The sequence below is a fragment of the Peromyscus eremicus genome, chromosome 13 (assembly GCF_949786415.1).
Source record: "Peromyscus eremicus chromosome 13, PerEre_H2_v1, whole genome shotgun sequence".
In the NCBI taxonomy this organism is placed as follows: domain Eukaryota; kingdom Metazoa; phylum Chordata; class Mammalia; order Rodentia; family Cricetidae; genus Peromyscus; species Peromyscus eremicus.
The window spans coordinates 942,304-957,034 of NC_081429.1; the positions used below are offsets into that span (position 1 = coordinate 942,304).

The 14,731-nt window shown below is 41.6% G+C and overlaps 1 protein-coding gene across 1 annotated transcript in view; it reads right to left on the reverse strand.

The window, feature by feature from the left end:
• Dner (delta/notch like EGF repeat containing) overlaps positions 1-14,731 on the reverse strand; it is a 196,124-nt gene that overhangs the window by 107,890 nt on the left and 73,503 nt on the right. The window contains exon 6 of the mRNA XM_059278712.1: positions 6,313-6,466. Coding sequence (XP_059134695.1) covers positions 6,313-6,466 — 154 coding nt within the window. The remainder of the gene's footprint in view (positions 1-6,312; positions 6,467-14,731) is intronic.

Below are 14,731 nucleotides of genomic sequence, written 5' to 3' on the forward strand. Positions count from 1 at the left end.
GCTTAAATCAGGGCTGTTGTGGTGGAATAGGAAGAAAGAGTCAGATAAGGAATCACCATAAATAAGGTGAATTGGTGAGTGTCCAGGGATAAATGATAGAAAGGCAGAACCGTCAAGGTCCAGCATCCAGCCTGAGCAATGAGGGAGACCAGCAGTGTCAGCAGCAGTGAGCAGATGCATCAATGCCAAGTCCAATAATAGCGCCAAAGCTGAGGTGAGAGGCCAGATTGGAAGGAGGGTCTGGTGACAGACTGGAAGGAGGGTCTTGTGGTGACAGCTCGGAATGAGAAATTGCTATCAAAGGCCCAGGAGAGTGGCTAAAAAGGAAAGCGGGAGATGAGATCTTGTGAGAACTCGGGAATGTACACAGAAAGGCTCTGCAAACCACACAAAGAATGCTTCCAAAAAGATAAGCACTGCGGGCAGAAAAAGGGCCAGAAGGAGATGACACTGACGCCTGACCTCGGAGAAGCAGCTCCATGATGTGATGTGAGCAAGCCGGTGATTTCATTTAAAAAACAACCAGTCAAACAGATCAATATGTACCAAAGACAAAGAAAGAGGGGAGGAGAGAGGAGGAAGACAGGGAACTAGAGATCAAGACAAAGGGAGAGGAGGAAAAAGGAAGAAAGGAGAGAAAGTGGCTGAACACAGAGAAGCAGTGACGATTTGCTGCATTCTTAATGGTGTAAAGGGGCAGGGTTCAGACAGAGACCTGGGTCCCTAGCAGATAAGAAGCAAGAGAGATGGTGAGGGACATGGAATATAGTAGAGAAGAGGAAAGGACCAAAATGGAAGATTAGATGGTGTAGCAAGACTTGGGAAGAATACAGCAGCATTTTCCACAGTAGCCTCCAGCCATAAGGACATGAGTGGATGACCAAAGCATGGTGTGTCTCCTCAGGGGAAAATGACTCAGGAATTATGAAGAAAGCAGTACCCATCCACGTCATGTCATGGATGAGGCATAGCAGCATTGTATTCAACGGGAAAAAACTGCTTATAAACATTACCTATCATATAACTGAATTTATATGAAATGTCTAAAGTAGGCAAATCTATGAGGCAGAAAGTTGCCTAGAGCTGGAGTTTGGGGAAGTAGTAGGATCAGGTGATGAATGCCTATTTTGAGGTGATGAAATGTCCTAAAATTTATTGTAATGATAGTTACCCAACCCTGAATATACTAAAAAAAAATCCATTGGATTATATATTTCAATAATATATGAATGATATCTCAATGAGCTCTTATTTTAAAAATTTGAAGGCATTCACAATTTCTCACTATAATCATACTTCCTATCCAACTGGCCAGCAAGTATCATCAGCTCTACCCTCAACTACATCCCCAGTCAAAGCCTCTCGTCACTTCTACAGGCAATGGGCCAGCTGTGCTTATATGCTGCCTAGATGGCCAATGGCCTCCTAGCCATCTTCTCAGTGTGCGCTCTGGTGTCCATTCTTCCCCCAGTTCCAGACTGATCTTTCCAAGAGGGACATCACATGGGCCACTGCAGTTGGCCATCAAAGGCTCCCATCATCTGTGGGACAAGATCCCTGTGAGCTGGTGCCTGACACTGGGGAACTATGAAATGCCAACAGCATCATGCTGGTAGAACTGGAGTCTAAATAGTCCAAAATCAAGGTGCCAGCAGACTCGGTATCTAGTCAGGTCCTCTTCCTCACAATGTTTTCTATTGTCCTTACATGGCAGAAAGGAAGGCAGGGACCTCTTTTATAAGGACAGCAACTCCATTCATGAGTGTGTCACTCATTGACCCAATCACACCCTATTTCTTTCTGTTGACCACATACATATACACATATGCACAAACATACATGTATACACACATACGCACAAACATACATGTATACACACATACAGACACCATAGTACACACATGCATGCACATGGTTTAGCCATCTCAACCCCTAAACTGTGACCTCTGCGTGCACAAGGACTTGAGCAGCTGTATTCAGAGAACCCATAAAACACCTGATGTGTAGCAAGCATTTGATAAATAACTGTTGGGTGAATGAATGATCCTTTCATCATCTTGTATTTTAAAGATGAAGAAACCTGCCAGGGCTTTAAGGAAGTTTAGGATGGTCACATAACCAGTAAATCAGAAAGGCCAGCTTGAAATTCTCTGTGAGCCACATAATTTTGGTTTTACCATCCCTGCCCCCTTAGTCCTAACTGATGCCATCTCTGCTTCTGAGAAGACCAGAGAAGTTAGAACCACCAGTACCTTCTACTATACAGAGTGAATGAAAAACTGAGGAGCCACTGGTGTGCAGACAAAAGCTCACAGATGGGCACAGAGTAATGGAGCTGTATCTGTTTCTCCCATAGGCCTTGTGACCTTGAATGTGTCCTTCAACCTCCAGACTTCACACATATAGAGGAAAGATCTCGAATGCCTTCTAGCCTAAACCATGGAAGCAGCCTTAAGCACAGCACCATGATCCACTTAAACACATTTGGATCGCGTGTGAGGACTCACAGTAGATGTGGGGACTTGTTCCCAGGTGGAGGTACCAACTTCACAGGCACTGACCCTCTAGCAATCAATGTTTCCAAGGTAACAGTAGAGGGACCCACATGCTACACTTGCCTCAGCAATGATGAGTTCTTAAAAATAGTCTAAAATCACCGATTAGTCAGAACAATGTGGTGCTTTGAGGCATTATGGAAATCTTTTGCAAAATGCTAATAATATTTTGGCAGTGGCAGTTGTGAATTTATATCACAGCTATTCTTTAATAAAAAAGAAGAAGAAGAAGAAGAAGAAGAAGAAGAAGAAGAAGAAGAAGAAGAAGAAGAAGAAGAAGAAGAAGCAGCCGCCAGGCAGTGGTGGCACATGCCTTTAATCCCAGCACTCGGGAGGCAGAGCCAGGCAGACCTCTGTGAGTTCGAAGCCAGCCTGGTCTACAGAGCGAGTTCCAGGAAAGGCGCAAAGCTACACAGAGAAACCTTATCTGGAAAAACAAAACAAAACAAAAAAAACAAAAACAAAAACAAAAAACAAACAAACAAAAAAGAAATGGCTCCTTTGAGGAAAAATCATATTCTTGATGTTAGAAGGCTTGAAAGAATAGTCTTGGTTTAAACAGTTAAATTTCATTTTACCCATATATTTCCTGTGTGTTACCAAAGCAGGGGGTTTGACATAATGGAGAGAGTTGTGTGTATTCCTTCCCCAAACCCAGGCAGGCTCAAGAACCAAAGAGAGTTAATTTTATCAATTCAAATCAGAAGGCCCACATGGGGACCAGGCAATGGGAGATTACCAAGTATTTAGACAAAACCTGATTTAATTCATTCCAAATTCAGAACCTCTTGTTAGATTCTCCTGCAGTATTTGATGTCTTTGATAATCTTCTTTCTGAAAGTATTGCCAGTTTCAAGAGTAATATCTATCACACTTGATAATAACATTTTCCTCATGATACAAATTTTAACAATAATATAGAACTCATTTTATATTGTTCAGATGTGTACATAGCTTTTCTGAAAGCCATGACTTCTCAGCAACTAGAAAAGTCCTGCTTACGAGCTATTGTTTTAAAAACCAAATAAAAACCAAAAAAGACAAGTGTTTCTTATTGAATCAACTCAAATTCTAACCCACCATATTCATAATCTCTAGATTACCCATGAATCAAAAAAAAAAAAAAATCTCTTGAACTGGCTGACTGCACAAGACCCGCACAAAACGAAGCGAGCCAGAATTCCAGCACAGATGGGTGAGGTCACGCCCCAACTGATGGAGAGAGAAAACCATTCTTTGTATTGAGAGTCCGGCCACTGGTAGGTCCCTTCTCCTGTGAATGGACCTGCACATATGCACACATGGGCCACACTAACTGGAGTAGAGAGAGATTCCACAGACCCACACATCTGCCATGAATCCCGGAAAGATGGCACCTCGGCTTTTGAGAAACCTTTTGTACATAGTCAGTGGTTGTTATCTGAGGTTTATGGTGCTGCTTTCCCCTAAATTATTCATTCATAGCCTTTGCATGACTTAGTCCCCAGACATACCTGGCAAACCAAGAAGTCTGAGAATTGCTTAGGTGATTCTTCCTTCAGACAACTGCTGGATCAGATAAGAGGTTTGGTATGCAGAAATTGACGTACTTAAAAGTACCTTTTGTGTAACAATAAAGAGGCTTCTGCAAGCTGCTAGGCATTCAGTTCATCAGAAGCTGATCCCGCTGCTGCTAGCAAAAGCTGTAATACATCCCGTAGGGTCACTCTTTCTTCTACCAACACTGACTCAAGTAACTAAGAACACTGACAAACTGGACTTAATAAACTATTTTTTTAAAGGATCATAAAGGATATAAAGTTGAGAGGGGAGCATGTGGAGGGAGATCCCGGAGGAGTTGGAGGGGGTAAATGGGAGATGAATACAATCCTATTTCATTGTATGTATATATGAAACTTTCAAAGAATTTTAAAAAAGCTTTTAAATAGTGTCTGTAACTCTATAGCTGTTTTAAAATCCCACTAAACAAAGTAAGCTTCCGTGGGATGAGAGTTTCCTACAGGTGGACAACTTCAAACAGGCAACCCATCTCCAAAAAGAGACTCAAAGCACTGTGTTCACACCAGCGAAAGCATTCATTTCATCTTGAGCCCCGTTTAATCTGTGAACAACATGCGGTGACACCTAGGTGTAAACATGATATTCCTTGGAAAATTGGGGGGTGGGGCAGGGATGGCAAGACACAATATTCAGGAAATACTACAACTGCCTTATTAACAAGCAGTGCAGTAAAACAACTCATAGCTGTTGATAAATATGGTACTATGAAATAGCTGTTTTCTTAACAGAAGAAATAAAATATGATCAGAAACAAGAAAGCAGTATCTTAAATAAGGCATAAAATGTAATAACTATAAAAGCAAAGTCTATCTAACTACAGTCCAAGAATAAAGGATTCAAACAACCATGCAATCAGGACCCGAAGAAGTTCTTCCCCTTGAGCTTTTCCTTCAGGTATCTTTGTTACAGTAAGAAAAAAATGACTGTTACAGGTGGTAAAAATAGAGGGTACTTGGAAGTAAAAACAGTGAAGAAATAGAAGGCAAGGGGCACCTAGGATAACTTGTAGAGGACTGGCTGGAAGACAGGAAGATGAGCTATGTAGAGCTGGGGCCACTGAGTTCAGTTTTGAAATGCCTGAGCTTACGAGGGCCTGGAACATCCAAATAGAGATACCAAGGTGGCATTCAGATGAGTGGGTTGGAGAAGAATCTAACCCAGACATGCAAACGTAGGAGGCATAATGGTTCAAATGAATGACATTGTTCCATGTGCACTGCCGTGAAAGGACGCATGTGATCAACCTGTAAATAGCCAGAAAATAGAAGCTACAATATGCAATGACCTTTTAGAAATGTGTATGTAGAAAAATAGTATCATCTGGTCTATCACATACACATACACACACACACACACACACACACACACACACACACACACAAAATGACTTGACAAATGTGGCAAATTACTATCTGATTCCTAAAATTTGATAAGTAAGAACTGTCCTTTCCAGTTGATAAACTTCTACACTGTTCGGCTGTGTTTCATACAGGGAGTAACAAACCTCTATGACTCCCATCCCCCCTCCAGTTTCAACCCCTATCTCACTCCAAGTTCCCACACAGTGGCAGAGACTGGCAACAGGACGAGATGCAAAAGGAGAAAAGTGATTTGAGTTGTTCACATGGCAAGAGAAAAATTTAATATTCTTTCACTTTTTCACAACAGTATCAACTGCTCAAATGCTTAGAGAATTTCAAATCTCATGTTCCATTCGAGAATACCCCATATTAATAAGACTTGCCCTGTAATGGAGAACAGCCTGCTGGGAACTCAGGCTGAGGTTCACACATGAACCAAAGAAAATGATCATAAATGGGAGGCTCGGGTGCCTGTGCACAACAACTTGTGTGGTTCATCCTAGATTTTTTCTTAAGTGACTTGATGTAATCACCTAGAGCAATACCACCCCATTTCAGGACATACTTGTGCAATTGTTTTCTGAAACATACAGTTTACTGCTTGACTAAGAATATCATTTTCCTGATCAAAACACCCTAACATCTGAAAGCAAGCCCAGGGTGTGTTTGGCCTACGTCCACTTCCTTCTCCCAGTCCTTAAGTGTATGCAGACTGATGAGTTAAAATGAGACCCTTTTGTCCAGCAGCTGAACAGAATATTGCTTGCCCACCCGTAATTGATGTGCATACATTCTCCAGAGAGACACCTGCTGGCTACTGGCTGAGTAAACCTTACCAGGAAGGCAGTGGCAAGTGAAATTGCTTCCATCCTGCTTCTCATTTGCATCGATACAGCTCGCCTCGTTCTGGCAGGGTTTCCTCTGGCAAGCATCAAATTCTTCACAGAATGTGCCAATGTACTGGTCCTCACAGGTGCAGGAAAAAGTTGCCTAAGACACAAAAATAGAGGATGTAATACTTGAATACAATACTCTAAAACACATGCTTTGGGCAAAACTGAAGGTTCAAAAGTCCTGTCCTTTTATAAAGGCATCAGTGCTGAGTGATTTAATCCCCCAACTTTATGTCATAATCTGGTTAAATCCTGTTATGTGAAAAATAGTACGTGGCTCTTTGCAGTTTAATTTTGGACATTTATTTTTATAGCTTATTCATATTTATCCCAACCACTTTCAATCTACCTAAAATAGAAATAGAAAGAACAACTTGTTTTAAACTAAAAGTGAAGTTTTGCTGACCCATGGGAATGGCAGCTTTGCCATAGTACACCATGCCATCCAAATTGGGTACCATGCCAACCAGCTCAAAGTCTCAGCATAGATAGTGCTCACAACCAAATGGCCTACTTGGCCCATCTTTCCAGTGCACCAAGCAGACTCACTGAATGACTTTATAAATTGATCTCAAAGAGACCCTGGGAGCAAGGGAAAATATAAAGGATCTGATTCAAGCAGCATTTCATTTCATTTATTACAGACACATGACCTTAATACAGTGCTACAACTCAAACATTGGACTAAAAAAAATGACTTTGAATTAAAGGTTTATTCTAAAGTAGCCGAAAAGCCCAAATCAAACTGGACCTTCCTAAGTCCCTATTGCTCAAAACACCACGCACTTCAGACAAAGGGCCAGAGGACCAGAACTGAATCTGACCTGACCCCTTCTTCCTGAGGACTAGCTTTCATGGTGCCAGAAATGCCATGCAAGCATTCACAGAAGGGAAGCACCCAACAGTCCTACTCGCAGGTATGATGACTATGAACCACAACCACCCGCATGGCACGATAACCTTAAAGGTACAACAGAGGCGCACATGACAGTGACCAACAGCTCTCTAGTTGAATGTAAGACCTGTTCATCAAGAGGGACTCATGCTTGGTACTAGAAACTGAGCCCGCTACCTAATGAAGTCACAGACCTTGGAGGAGAACCTATAACTACCGCTCTATTAACCAGCATAATCCCTAACTGTATTCTAAATATTTATCATTATATCCTCAGATAAGTATACTTCTCACCCCACATCAAGGACACTTCTCTTTGCAGCAGAGACCATTACAGAAAACCACAACCATTAATTGACATGCAGAGTTGCAAAGCCCAGTAACTACAAATACATCTACAATACAACTCTTGCGTTTAAGGCTCAGGGATCATTACAGAAGAGAGAATGGAAAGATTGTGAGAGCCAGAGGAACAGGAAATTGGACGTGAGATTGTATCTCCTAGAAATGTCAGAGACATTTCACTGACATGACTGCCTAAAGATGATCTGAACAAAGATGACACCAATTGACATACTAATGTAAAAGGAGGAAAGCTCGTCAGGCCTCAACCCTAGACAAAGAACTACAGGCACCTAAGGAATGCTGGGAGTATGAGCAATCGTCTTCCCAATACCAAATGATCAGTCCTGAAAACATACATACAACTTTATACAGATGAGAAGGTTGTGTTTTTATATTTAGGAGTGTGTGTGTGTGTGTGTGTGTGTGTGTGTGTGTGTGTGTGTGTGTGTGTAACAACAATTAAAGGAAAAAAAAGGGAAATGAAAACTGGACCTTCCTACAGGCATGAGGAAAACACAGACCTGGCTCCAACACTTAGACAAAACCATGTAGATCATGGTGAAGATGGGGGAGGCCAAAGAGAAGAATATTAGTGAACATTGTAGCGGAAAGCATGGAAGAGCCAAAGTTAATGGAGTTCTACAGTGACACAATTATTTTTCTTGGACATTGCTGGACTGTTGCACACACAAACTCCTAGCAGCTGTGACTGTATGCACAAGACTGGCACAAATCAAGTCAGCCAAAATCTCCGCATGGACGGAGGAGAAGCCCATGAAGTCCCACCCCTAGCTGAGGAGCTATAGGCAACTGATGGCTGCTGGGGGAAGGAGAGTCAGCTTTCTTCAAGGGTAAAACTGCTGAGAGGCTCCAAGCAATGCTCCTACACTGTGTACACAGGCAGCGCTAAGTGGACTGTATGGCTTAAAACGTAGAGAGAGCTGGGAGAGCTGGAAGAGAAAAGCAGTGGGGGACTGGAGGAGAGAAATGCTTTGGTAAAAATGTATTATATGTGTGTATGAAATTATCAAATAATAAAAATTGAAAAATTAAAAGTTTGTCTATATAATATGGAGATTTGCTACCACTAAAGCCCTCAAGTCCGTAAGGATGGTAGTGCCCGAAGAATAGTCAAAAAAGTTCACCAAGAGTAATGAGTTTGAAATGTATGTGACTACTGTCTTCCAGAGTGGCAATGTGGAAGATTATATAGCCCTCAAAATTTACCCATAGCTTAATACATCTATATTTGCCTTCTTATTGTGTCATGTCCTGCCTTTATTATATCCAAAGAATAAAGCTACTTAGCTAACATAATTTTTTTTAAAAAGATCTAAACAAAAGCACATTTCTTGGCTCTCTCCCCAAGTCCTGTACATGGATAGGTATTCCTGGGGAGATGGAAAGAGATGAGGGTGGATAGAGTGTTAGTGTCCTGCAGGTGCACGTGTGTGAAAGTGAATGTGCAAGTGTATGCACATGCATGTGGAAGCCATACCTTTGGTGTGTTTATCAGGCACTGTCCATTACTTCTTTTGACAGATCTTTCATTGGCCTGGGACTCACCAAAAAGGCTAGGCTGACTTCCCAACAAGCCCCAGGGATCTACTTGTCTCCACTTTCCCAGCACTGGGATTACAAGCAAGCACCACTATGCCTACAGGTTCTGGGGATCAAATTCAGGTCTTCATACTGACATTCATTATAGTGACTGGGCCATTTCCACAGCCCTGTGGCAGGCATTCTATCACCACTGTTCCAAAGCCTCACCTACAATCTCTGCCGCCCACCCTCTCTTCCCATCCCTTATCCCAGATACCTGCCCTAATAGCTGTTATTGTTGTTTGAGATAAAATCTTGTAAAAGCTGGCCTTAAATTCATAACTCTCCTGCCTTAGCCCACTAAGAACTGGTATTATTGGCATACCACTGTACTGGCTGGTTTTATGTGTCAATTTGACAAAAGCTAGAGTCATCAGAGAGGAAGAAACCTCATTTGAGGAAATGCCTCCACGAGATCCAGCTGTTAGGCATTGTAGTGAGTAGCTGTTCCAGCTTTGGCCTTGAGATTGGAGACTAACAGTTATAATTACAATCTTCTTGTATCTTAGTTAGAACATATTAAGTATTAGATTCAGGTTCTTCAAGGTAGGATATCTTTTGGAATGATCTCTGCAATGTGCCATTTACCTATATTCCAGACTCCTCTGGATTTTTTAGTATGTGTTTCTTATTTGATATTGTTTTTGTTGGTGTAGTTTCATCCTGTCTAGGTCATTATCCCTTATTCCTCCGGGACAATACTTGATAACCATCCCTATTATAAATAGTTTTGTATTAGGTTAGAATTTTCTTATTTAGACAAAAGTGGGGAGATGTAGTGGGTTCCAGCTTTGACCTTGAAATACTGCCTCTAGTGTGACAGCAGGTAACTGCCACACCTGCCTATGTCCTGCCCCTGGGGTGTGGCTGAGAAGGAGGCCTTTAAGACTCGAGGTGCTTACGCGCTTAGTTCTTCTGGATACCTCATGGTCCTGGAAGCTGGATGGTAGACCAAGCCAGATTTCTCCACTGGATGGTACCTCATCTCTCCCAGATCCTGTAACCAACCCCTATTGGCTGTAAGTTACCCCAGAAATAAACCTCTCCTGATTACCAGATAAATTACATGGAATTGCCTCGTTAATTACATTTATATCGAATTTTCTCATTTAGTGATCAATGAGGGAGGGCCCAACCCATGGTGAGTAGTGCCATCCCTGGCTGTTGGTCCTAGGCTCTATAAGAAGGTGGGCTAAGCAAGCTATGGGAAGCAAACCAGTAAGCAGCTCCGCTCTATGGCCGCTGCATCAGCTCTTGCCTCAGGGATCCTGCCCTCTTTGGGTTCCTGTCCAGCAATGCTGAAGTGTAAGCCAAATAAACCCTTTCCTTCCCAACTTGCTTTCATGGTGTTTCATTGCCGCAATAGAAATACTAAGACAGCCACTAATCTTAGATACTTTCAGGACCTCTATCCAGTACCCTATCAGCACAACCCATACCTTCCTTGCCCCCGAAAGAAGACAGAGTTGTCTGTACTTATGGTGATATTTTATTTGTGCTGAAATGTGATTTTATTTGTATGTTAATAAATAAAAGTGCCTGGGGGTCAGAGCTAATAGCAAGCCATAGCAGAAGTCTGGCAGTGGTAGCACACACCCTTAATCCTGACCACATGACAGGCAGATCTCTGTGTGTTCAAGGACACCATCAACATGGAGACACACACTTTTAATCTCAATACCAACCATAGAAGACCTGGAGGTCTGTATAGACAAGTAGTGATGAGGAGGTCATGTGGTTGGGTTTACAACCAATGAGAAAGCAGAACAGAAAGTCAATAAAAAGATACACAGGAAGTAGGTCTCTTTCTGAGGGGAAGGACAGCAGCAGCAGTGAGGGGTAAGAAAAAGGTTTTAGTCTCAGCTCTTAGCTACTGCTCTGACCTCTTGGGCTTTTAACTCTGCATTTGCCTCTGTGTTTCTTATTTAATAAGACAGTTACATCTGCACATACTTCTCTTTAATATACTTCACCTCTCAATCCAGTTTAACCATTGTGGTACATTTCTTGATAATACTCCTATACATTTAGATTTCCTAATAGGTGACAAGAGAGCTTCCTCATTCCATTCTTCTGATGCCCACTGTTCTCGCTACTGATCATTCCTGACATAAAATGCTAATAAAATTTTGTTACGAGTTGTCACACTGACTTTTCACCATGGGCCAGTTTTCAGTTAAGTCTCAAGGCTTTCTGAACAACACAAAACAGAACAAAAAAATTATATAGACTGCAAATAACAATGTCACCCTTCCCTGGAACTCAGTCACATCAGCAGTCGTTTTATTTTGATCTCAAAGATGTTTGAAGAATTTACCCCATAATGGGCTGCTATAATGAATGTTGAATTGTATCATGCCATTTTACGTTCTGTATAAATTATTATTGCTTTCATTTGTCTCTTGTTGTTATATAAATTGTATGTCTAGATTTCCTAGCATTGACTCATCTTTATGTTCCTGGAATACCCACTGAAGTCATTCTGCAAAATGGCTTTTATTTGGCTTTGGTTCCACTCATAGTTACACTTCCATTTCTGCCCTTCTGCCCACAGCAAACTCGCTTTCTAAGAAAACCTATCCCTTTCCCATGAGATCATGTTTTATGCCATCAAAGGGCACTTCACAACAAGTGGCTGAATCGAGGAGCAGTAGTCTTCAACTTGCCAACGAAGCAAGAGGCCATGCCAAAAAAAAAAAATATATATATATATACAACCTCGAATATGATCAAACTGCCAGGGCTTATGTCGCTTCTTTCTGCTACAGGAACAGGATGAGTTCCTGTTTTGATTTTCGCAACCAACTCTCCTTTTTAGTTCAAGGACGTGGTCTTCTTTAGACACAGAACAGCTGGAGTCAAGGCAGCAGGCTTTCTTCAGTGAAAGCTGTGTTCCCTGCCCTGGGTACCTAGCACCTCTCAGAGCTCCTCCTGTTGAACAGACCTCCCCCTCTGCACTCTAGCAAGAGTTTCTGGGCTCATCTGGTTTTCCGTGATGCTGGCTTTCCTCTTGGTTGTGTTTGCAGAGATACTGTGACTGGCTGAAGCTACATGAGGACTGTTAGCAACAGAGATTTTTAAATAGGAAACTGCTTTCTCTAGAACTATATTATGAGAAAAATCTTTTCTTTGCTCAAATGCAAAAGAGAACACACATTCAATATTTGCAAGATTTGTGTCTCAAGCCCTTTGTGCAGAGGAAAATTTGTGACCATTTTTGAAATATATAGCAGATACCCACACAGACAGGCCTCCTGTGGTGGTAAATTGCCATACACCATTAGTATAGGCAGCGGTAGTCTAGAATTTGCTTGGTTTGTATCCAGACATTCTATACTACAGATAAATTGCCTTGGTTATCTGAGAGATGCATTTTAACTTACTGAGTGAGTACCATGAAAAAACATGTGGATTGTAAACATAAATTATTAAGACCCCCAAATCAAATATTATCAAGTTGGCTTTTATTTTAATTCAAAGCTAAAACAGAGGCACATGCTTTAGTTTGCTTCACTTTAAGCATTGAAAGAAGTGATAAGAAACTGCTAAAGCCATTGCTTTTTGACAAAGCAAAACACTGAATGGATTTCAATTTTGTTTGATGAGCAAGGAAGGAAATGTTTAAATATCCATAAATATGAAATGTTTTTGTTAAATCTTTGCATCTTCTGTAGCACACACTGTAAAGTTCAAGTGCCTGCATGGACAATGAACTCTCCTGTACTATTAAAAGATTTAGTTTGGAGGGAGCATGAATGAGCTCAGGGGCCTGCACCCTCGTGCTGGTTCTTGACAGACTCACGGAGAGGGGAGTTGTTGCTTTCAGCTGTGCACTGACCCCATCAGGTTCCAATCCAATGGCCACACCCAGCCCTGATTAAACCAAGTGGGTTATAAAACCAAACCAAGCCGAGTGGCAGGGGCGCACACCTTTAATCCCAGCACTCGGGAGGCAGAGCCAGGCAGATCTCTGTGAGTTGGAGGCCAGCCTGGTCTACAGAGCAAGATCCAGGACAGGCACCAAAACTACACAGAGAAACCCTGTCTGGAAAAACCAAACCAAAAGTCACAAATCTGAAAAAGGGACTTGTAGGAAAGGGAGTTGATAGTGATGAGAGGGACCCAATGGGGAGGAGCAATCAGAGTGCAGTATATACATGTGTAAAATTATCAAAGAACAAACTCAATTGATAAAGAAGTTTGTTTTATAGTTTCAAGACTGCTGACTTATAAGAAATTGTGAATATTCATGATAAGAGAAACTATGTCGGTATATTTTTATGGAAAACTATTGTTTAATCATTGAAAGCTATAAAATATCCTTGAGAAAGTGAATCTGAGTCCAATTAATGCTGCCAGGCTGAGACAAAGCAGATGTCTTTGAAGTTAGTAGCTCACTTAAATTACCAAAAGATGCACCCTTGTCAAAATACTGTTCATGTACAAGTAAACATAATTTTGAAGTAATATGAAATGTGTCATTCAGAGATTAATTTTCAAACTCAGGGTAGAATATCAGTTTTCCTCAACAGCTTGAAGTCAAACATTCTATTTGTATATTAATGAGTCTTTCTCCATGGCTTACACCGAAGAGTTCCAGATTAAAGGAATATTCAGTAATACGTGTATTCACTTACCCACCCATTCATTCAACAGCTCACTGAGCACCAACTTCAGTCCAAGAACTGATCTGGGAGGGCTGGAAAGACCAGGCTTTTAAAGAAGATGTGCCGGAATACAACAACTGGAGCTAGATGGTGACTGAATGAAGATAAGAGGGGTGTCCATGGAAGGATCACCCCAAGTAAAGTCAACGGGCAATGAAAAGACTTCCAGAAGAACTTGCCTAGAACATTCAAGAAAGATCCAGAGGCCAATATGGCCAGATTAGAGCAAGTGACAGGGAGTAATTAGACGTGGAAAAATACAATCAGATGTGACATCATACAGGGCAGTAATTCTCTGGGAGCTTTTTACCCAACAGGACACATTATCAATATCTGGAGAGATCCCTGGTGGTTACAACTGGGGACCTGCTATTAGCCTCTAACGAATGGAGTTTAGGGATGCTGCTAAACATTGTACAGTGCACCTTAAGGAATGTTCCAGTCCCAAATGTTGATGGTGTCAATGTTGGGAATCATTGAGATAGACAGCCTTACAAGCTCTGGCCTCTGTCATGATATAAAACTTGGGGAAGGATGTGCCAAAAGAGACCCAAAAGGATACTGGCACAGTAATGGTGCTTGATAATCTGTTGCCTTGTCTCTTTACCACAGTTTACCTATATGTAACCAACCCTGAAACAAATGGTCCTACAGCCTCCTTAGACTGGAAGCTGGAGAGCCACTTAGGAACATTTTGTTCACTCCTTCAGTTTCCTTATAATGATGTCAGTCCTACTATCTTAGGCGATTTTCCAAAGATGTGCAGTATCTTTATTCCACGCTATAAAATAACAATCAGATCGTTGAAAAGAGATGTTGCCCAGCACAAATTTATTAATCACACTCATTCAGC